The 7879-nt window shown below is 46.7% G+C and overlaps 1 protein-coding gene across 1 annotated transcript; it reads left to right on the top strand.

The window, feature by feature from the left end:
* The first annotated feature begins 202 nt into the window (after positions 1 to 202).
* On the top strand, positions 203 to 3874 carry LOC149283150 (dnaJ homolog subfamily C member 27-like). The gene is made up of 7 exons (XM_089497973.1): positions 203 to 289; positions 1216 to 1298; positions 1398 to 1467; positions 2414 to 2578; positions 3027 to 3149; positions 3478 to 3638; positions 3742 to 3874. The coding sequence occupies exons 1-7, from the start codon at positions 203 to 205 to the stop codon at positions 3872 to 3874; spliced, it is 822 nt and encodes a 273-aa protein (XP_089354099.1).
* The last annotated feature ends 4005 nt before the right edge of the window (positions 3875 to 7879 follow it).

Below are 7879 nucleotides of genomic sequence, written 5' to 3' on the forward strand. Positions count from 1 at the left end.
ACTTTTGATCTGTAGTGTTTGTATAGATTATATATATATATATATATATATATAAAACGCTCTGTATTGCATATTTAAACCCCTTTTAATGTAACGTGTACACATTTTTTTAGGCGTGTAGATGCACATACGTGTGTCCAGTCCCTCCATGCTCGCTGCTGCCGTGTTGTGACCTGTTGGGAAACCCAAACATAGCGGCACCATGGAGACCAACCTGCAGAAGAGGAAGGAAAGCCGGAAGGCCCTGCGGATTAAAGTGATCAGCATGGGCAACGCCGAGGTTGGCAAGGTAAGGGTTACTGCACGGCCAGCATGGAGATGCATGTGTTAAGGGCTAAAGCAAAGACACCAGGGACACGGGCCAGTGAAGGATTAAGGATCACTTCCTGCCCTCGCCTTTTGACTTTGTTTACTGAGAGGGTAGTAGATACGTGGAGCAGCCCATGGGCAGAGGTGGTTGTGATTAAATCGGTCATGCCGCTGTATGTCAAACCTTTTAGCTTAAAATGAGGTTCCAACCTTTCGATATAGAATGCTTTTAATAGGGGAGCAAAGAATTGGTGTCCGAATATTACTGCCCCTCACAATATGGCCACCGGAATTGGTGCGTGTCCCGTCCGGGGGGGTGGGGGATTAATTATTATTATTTAAATTTTTTGTAACGTTGGTACATTTGCTGGTTTTATGCGTTAAATCCAGGCGGATATTAATGTGTTTCAGGCGGATCAAACACCGTATGTTTTAGATGTTCGCATTAGATTTGCTATTCCGCTAGCAAGCTACGGCCATCTGTCATTGGCTGCGGCGCGGAGGGGGGGCGAGTCCAGATTATCTCGTAATCTCCCCTCCGGCTGCCGCTGTGTACCTGAGACCCCCCCCCCCCCCCCCGGCGGGGAACTCAGGCCTGTTAAAAGGGAGGGGCCATCCATCTAACAGATTTACCTGTGCAGGTAGACAGACGCATCAGCACTACTGCTACAGGGTCATGTGACCTCACGAGACCCCGCTAAGCACGCGTAAGGGAGATGGCAACCTGACCCTGGGCTGTATAGAGAAGGCTAGTGTTCAGCCTCCCAGTAGAAGTGGTAGAGGGTAATACAGTGAGGGGATTAAACATACGGCATGTGAATCTTTACAGACGGGGGGCGATCTGTCAGATACTCTTCCTCTCCATCGTTTACATTTTATTGAGAAAATAACTTTTTTCTCTTTCAGAGTTGCGTCATAAAACGTTACTGTGAGAAACGATTTGTCCCGAAATATCAAACGACTATCGGGATAGATTACGGGGTAACAAAGTAAGTGGATGTTTTTTACATCAACCCGAACGTGTGCTGATTCCGGTAGAATTCTTCCACGGTGCCGCGTTCACGTTCCTGCTGTCATTCTTTCTTTAGGGTCCAGATCAGGGAGCGGGAGATTAAAGTTAATATATTTGACATGGCTGGACACCCGTTTTTCTACGAGGTACGTTGTTTATCTTTACTTTGCTTTTTATTACAAGCCACTTTTATCTTTCTTTCATTCTTTTCTTTCATTCTTTTCTTTCATTCTTTTCTTTCATTCTTTTCTTTCATTCTTTTCTTTCATTCTTTTCTTTCATTCTTTTCTTTCATTCTTTTTTTTTTCTTTCATTCTTTTTCTTTCTTTCTTGTTCCTGCTGCTGTTCTTATTCTGAATGTCCCTTAGTAATAGGAGTAGATTGAGCACTCTCTTTTCAAGCAGGGAGGGTGTGATTGTGATTGTCAGTGTTAATTAAAGGTGAGTAAGGATGTTTACTAATAGGATCTACACCTTTTTGTGGTTTTGTGGCTTCATGGTGCGCTTTTCTTGGTCGGACCCTGGATCTCTGTAGCAGATGGCAAACTATCCATTACAGTTGAATGTATGACCCCCCCCCCCCCCCCCCACACACACACAGCATATTGGGAAAACGCTAAAAGTATGTGCCCCCCTCTCCTGGTTATTGGTTTAGGTGTTTCAGCTGCACCCAGTAGTAACAGGCGTATATATCCAGCCCATAGGCAGCTGTCTCCATAGACGGACATTGAACGGGTCGTAGGCTGCCCCCTTTGCCACGCGTCAGTCTGTGAGCTATCTGCCCGTTACCTCCCGGAGCGCATGGTTTAGTAGAGTAGGGATAATGCCCCGTGGCCGTTTTCAGGGCTGACGTTAACCCTATTGAACACGTATTAATGGCCATGGCTTTGGAGTGGGACGTCCACCAAGGTCCCGATGGTCCGGTGCCCACACGCCTCTGGTCATATAATGCACGCGTGTAATTCCCAGCTACAAGTTCACGTCAACACAGCTATGTGCCGGAGCCAAATCAGATACATTTGGACAAAAAAAAAATCTACAGGTGAATTTACTTCTTCTTGTATTGTTTTGTGTTTTGTATTTCCATGTGTAGGTTCGCAACGAGTTTTACAAGGACACTCAGGGGGTGGTCCTGGTGTACGACGTTTGCCTCCGGGACTCCTTCGACTCTCTGGATGCCTGGCTGGCCGAGATGAAGCAGGAGCTCGGTCCTCAGGGCAACATGGAAAACCTTGTATTTGTTGTGTGTGCAAACAAGGTGCAGTACACAGGGGTCCATCAAACCTTCCCCTCCGTGAATGTATACGGGCACTGCTACAGAATCTGCCGGCAGATCGGCCCCATCCGGCCCCCGTCTAGTCGCCCGTTTCTCCTGCTGTAAAGACCCAAACCTTAATCAGTCGTTGATCTCGTCTTAGATTCAGGAGCCGTATGTCTATCCCGCGCATGTTTAATACCCTCGCTGTATTACCCTCGACTACCTATACATTGAGTAACAAGGGCTTGGCTCAGAAGCTTACAATCTCTTATCAGCTGCAACCAAGATTACCAGAGCCAAAAAAACCCTGCCGTTCAGTTAGTTTTGCGTTGGAAGCACAATAAATAATTAACAAAAAAAAAAAATACATAGCATGCATTTAATCCGCATTAATGGACCGTTTTGAATGGTGGATCGTTTGACTTAACCGAGTTCATGCTCTCCACAGATCGACTGCACGAAGCATCGCTGCGTGGACGAAAGCGAGGGCCGCCTCTGGGCCGAGAGCAGGGGCTTTATATATTTTGAGACGTCGGCACAGAGCGGGGAAGGAATCAATGAAATGTTCCAGGTAGATCCGCTTTTACTTTTGTAACGATGTTTCATTTTTTTTAAATTTTTTTTATCATTATTAAAAAAGCTGTTACCTGATCATGAAAAAAATGACGTTAACGACCAGTTGGCGCACGGCAAGTGTTTTGTTATTTTATTGTAAGATATCGAAGAGCCCCCGAATTAATTCACATCCACTGCGTCCTCTGATATGACCGAACCGTAAACCCCCCCCAACCTTTCACTGCAATAACCGCGGGTTCTGCGATACGACGGCTGCAGGAATGTAAAGCGATCGGCCCCCGCGGAGGACCTCTAACCGTGTCTTATTTCTTTTCCCCCCTCAGTCTTTTTACTCTGCCATCGTAGACATGTGTGAAAACGGCGGCAAGCGCCCCACGTCCTCCATCAACATCGGATTCACCAAGGAGCAAGCCGACACGATCCGCAGAATCCGCAACAGCAAAGACAGCTGGGACATGCTGGGGGTGAAGCCCGGGGCCACCAGGTACGCTGCCGACGCCGCTTGCGCCTACGTTAAAATGCCGCAGGGACGCGCCGTGTTTGCTCACCCCCCTTTGTGTTTGTTTTTGTGCCCCACTCCCCTCCAGAGATGAAGTAAATAAAGCGTACCGGAAGTTGGCGGTCCTCCTTCACCCAGACAAGTGCGTGGCTCCCGGCAGCGAGGACGCCTTTAAAGCCGTGGTGAACGCTCGCACGGCCCTGCTGAAGAACATTAAATAGACAACAGCCCCCCTCCCAGCTCGCGGATATACCCTTATCCTCCTCCGCCACCGTCCTCCAGCTCACGGATGTACCCTTCGCTCCTCCGCCACAGTCTGCCTGGCCCTCCAGCTCGCGGATATACCCATTCGCTCCTCCAGCTCGCGGATATACCCTTCGCTCCTCCAGCTCGCGGATATACCCTTCGCTCCTCCGCCACCGTCTGCCTGGCCCTCCAGCTCGCGGATATACCCTTCACTCCTCCGCCACCGTCTGCCTGGCCCTCCAGCTCGCGAATATACCCTTATCCTCCTCCGCCACCGTCCTCCAGCTCGCGGATATACCCTTCGCTCCTCCAGCTCGCGGATATACCCTTCGCTCCTCCGCCACCGTCTGCCTGGCCCTCCAGCTCGCGGATATACCCTTCACTCCTCCGCCACCGTCTGCCTGGCCCTCCAGCTCGCGGATATACCCTTATCCTCCTCCGCCACCGTCCTCCAGCTCGCGGATATACCCTTCGCTCCTCCAGCTCGCGGATATACCCTTCACTCCTCCGCCACCGTCTGCCTGGCCCTCCAGCTCGCGGATATACCCTTCACTCCTCCACCACCGTCTGCCTGGCCCTCCAGCTCGCGGATATACCCTTATCCTCCTCCGCCACCGTCTGCCTGGTCCTCCAGCTCGGGGATGGATACACGCGGATGATGCCCTCCTCTCCAGTCTACGGGTGAAACGCTCTGCGGACGCCCCGGCGCTGTCTGAATCTTTTGTTCTTTCTATTTATTTAAAATAACCCCCCACCCCGTGTTCTTATTATAGAATTAACGCTAATTCCGTCCCGTTTTGTGCCGCATGCAGACAGAATTTTATTGATAACACGTGATGACAAGGTATTTCTGCACAAGGTTTCATTGTTGCATGCCTTTTTCTGGACTAGGATATTGCGTTTCGGGCACACAGGGTAGGGGGTAGCTGTGTGTATTAGAATTCCGGCGGGTGTCCCTCCTGTCCCGCATCTTATACTCGGGAGGTGTGAGTATTACAGCAGGTTGGTTACGGTATCCACCATATTGGATCAGCTCAATCATCCTTAGTTCCCAAGTCTTGTTTAAAGAAGAGTTCTAAAATTGAGTAAATTAACAGATCGGAATTTAATATTTTTGTTCTATAAGTTAAATAAACGTGTAACAATACAGGATATACACGATACATGATCTCCTCGCCACCTGCATGATTATTCCTCCCCACGTGTTCCCGATTGACCAACAAAAAGCACAAGCTGGAGTTACTTTTACGGAATAAATTTTGCTATGTAAAAACTGTAGCAGTTTGCTATTTTTTTTTCTCTTAAAAGACCCTTTTTCTGCAGAATTGTATTTGATTCGCTGGCAAATGTATAGATTATTTGAGCTTTTTCATCGTTCGGCACAGTTAGTGTTAATACGTGAAACAAATATATAAAATGTATGTTTGCACCAGCCCTCAAAATCATTTGGCGGCCATAAATACAGCGGCTCCTTATATTTAAAAAAAGAAAAAAAAGTCGAAGACGTTTAAAGTGTCAGGAAACTTTTTTAGTTTTTATTTTATCTTAAAATAGTTACGGAAACTTTACTTATACTAAAAGGGAGAGTTTCCAGAGCTGTCCCCCCTCCCTAAATCTGCAGAATAAACTCCCCTTTTCGCTCGCCTTCTGACGCTTACGTTCTTTCCAGGTACGCTACTGCTCAAAAGTTTGGGGTCATTGAGCTGTTTTCATGGAAAACAAGGACATGCTGGCTGTAACATAATTACAAAAAGGGATTCTAACCATCAATTATCCTTTTATACTTGGATCAACGAACACAATGTGCCATTGGAACACAGGAGTGATGGGAGTGATAAAGGGCCATTGGAACACTGGAGTGATGGGAGTGATAAAGGGCCATTGGAAGCCAGGAGTGATGGGAGTGATAAAGGGCCATTGGAAGCCAGGAGTGATGGGAGTGATAAAGGGTCTCTGTACGCCTATGAAGAGATTCCATTAAAAATCACCCGTTTCCAGCTACAATAGTCATTTACAGCATTAACCCCGTCTGCGCTGGATTTCTGATCCATTTCATGTTATTTTAATAAGGAAACTTCTAAGTGACCCCAAACTTTTGAACAGTAGTGTAAGTAAGAGGACCATATTCTACGAACCGCACATGATATGTAGATGCGATGTCTGAATGTCAATATGTAATTATCAATGTTTATTAGTTACGTTACTTTTGGGGATTTATGCGGGAAGAGTTAGAAAAACAAGCAGCCTTTTTATAAATGCACATTGCAGGGTGAACGGATCCAGCACAACACTTTACGACACGACGTGCACAATCTATTTTGTAATACTTTGTTGAAAAAAAGTATGTGGCAAAAAATTCTCAAATCTGTATATTAAACCATTTTTTAATTTCTTGCATGATTTTTAAATTAAAGGTGTTTTAAGAGAAGTGTCACATTGTATATATTTATTTTATGTGTAATGATAGGAAAAAAAATTCTTGTATTGTAATCCACGCCCACTTTCTCCGCATAAAATAAATAATTGGATTTTTCTCAGAAACTTTTTTTAGTTTGTTTGCACCTGTTTTAAAGTAGTGTGTGTGTGTATATATATATATATATATATATATATATATATATATATATATACACACAGTTGAATGCTTATTGGATGTAAGCATATCAGGTGATGTGTATTTGTGTAACGAGGGATTGCGTGGCCGAAGAAGATGAACACCCTATGTCAAGGTGTGTGGAGTTATTAGCAAGCTTCATTTTCTCCGGCAAAATGGGCAGAAAAAGAAATTTAGGTGACTCTGAAAAGTCAGCAATTTTAAAAAGTCTTTGAGACGGAAGCAGCTAAGAAATCGGGGCGCGATCACAGAACCATCGAACGTTTCGTTACAAGTAGTCAACAGGGTCGCAAGAAAAGTGTCATTGCCTCTGATTTGAGAAGAATCCAACATGGCGCTACCAGGAGCCCATAATCCTCCAGCGGTGTCATATCCAGAACTGCCCCCGACCCGGAGCGTCCAAGTACAAGGTGTTCAGGGCTCAGAGACGTGGCCACGGTACGGGAGGCTGAAACCCGACCACCTCTGAACAAGACATAAATTGAAACGTCAAGACGGGGCCAAGAGATACATGAAGACAGATTTTCTTTTGGTTTTATGGGCCCATGGCTGGATCAGTAACGGGCACAGAGCTCCAGTTTGACTCCAGCAAGGTGTTGGAGAGGTACTGGTATGGGCTGGTATTGTCACAGAGGAGCTACTTTGACCTTTTCGGGTTGAAGATGGACTCAAACTCAACTCCCAAACCTACTGCCAGGTTTCTTCAAGCAGCGGTACAGAATGAAGTCTGCATCTGTCACAGGAGCCTCGGTGACTTGGGGGGCACCCGGAGGCTGTATTTCTCATTATAGACGGCAGACCCCTGCATTGCATTACATACTTCCAGCAGGCAGCAGCAGACACTAATTACAGGCCAACATCTGCCGCCTTTGCTTGGATTTACGTATTAGTCACTCAGCACCTGATTAGGTATACAGGAGGGCAACAATTTTTGGTTTTTTATAAATCTATTTTTACACCAAGCAGGCAGAGGGGCCACAGCTCCATCTAACTATACTAGAGAACTGTGTGCAGCGGCCCCTTCAGACCTAAGAACCTGCTAGCCCTCAACCAGCCAGGAAGATGCAGCCCAGAAAGCATAAACAGGCCTAGCCAAAAAAGCATAGAAAGAGAACAAAGCTGAACGGGCCCCCTAGGAGCCCCTGCAGTCAGCACTCTTCCTTCTTCCACCCTGCACTTACCTTTGGATGGACTGTGACCGCTCCGGAGAGCGGTCACAGCCGCAGCTGCCGGTGATCCCGGGAAAAAAAACAATAAAGGTGAAAAAGTTCGCTAGACGGTCTCCTGACCCTCTAGAGAACTCTGGCTCCACTTGCAGGTTGAATACAGGTACTGCATTCAACCATGCAAGTCAATGGAGCCCAGC

This window comes from Sceloporus occidentalis, unplaced genomic scaffold, assembly GCF_023333645.1.
Source record: "Sceloporus occidentalis isolate IW3139 unplaced genomic scaffold, rSceOcc1.0.p SCAF_111, whole genome shotgun sequence".
In the NCBI taxonomy this organism is placed as follows: Eukaryota; Metazoa; Chordata; class Lepidosauria; order Squamata; family Phrynosomatidae; genus Sceloporus; species Sceloporus occidentalis.

Bases quoted from the DNA above. Each gene is read 5' to 3' on its own strand.
- LOC149283150 (XM_089497973.1), top strand. From the start codon at position 203: ATGGAGACCAACCTGCAGAAGAGGAAGGAAAGCCGGAAGGCCCTGCGG. The intron at 290-1,215 runs GTAAGGGTTACT...TTTCTCTTTCAG, and splicing joins GCAACGCCGAGGTTGGCAAG to AGTTGCGTCATAAAACGTTA. The intron at 3,639-3,741 runs GTACGCTGCCGA...ACTCCCCTCCAG, and splicing joins GTGAAGCCCGGGGCCACCAG to AGATGAAGTAAATAAAGCGT.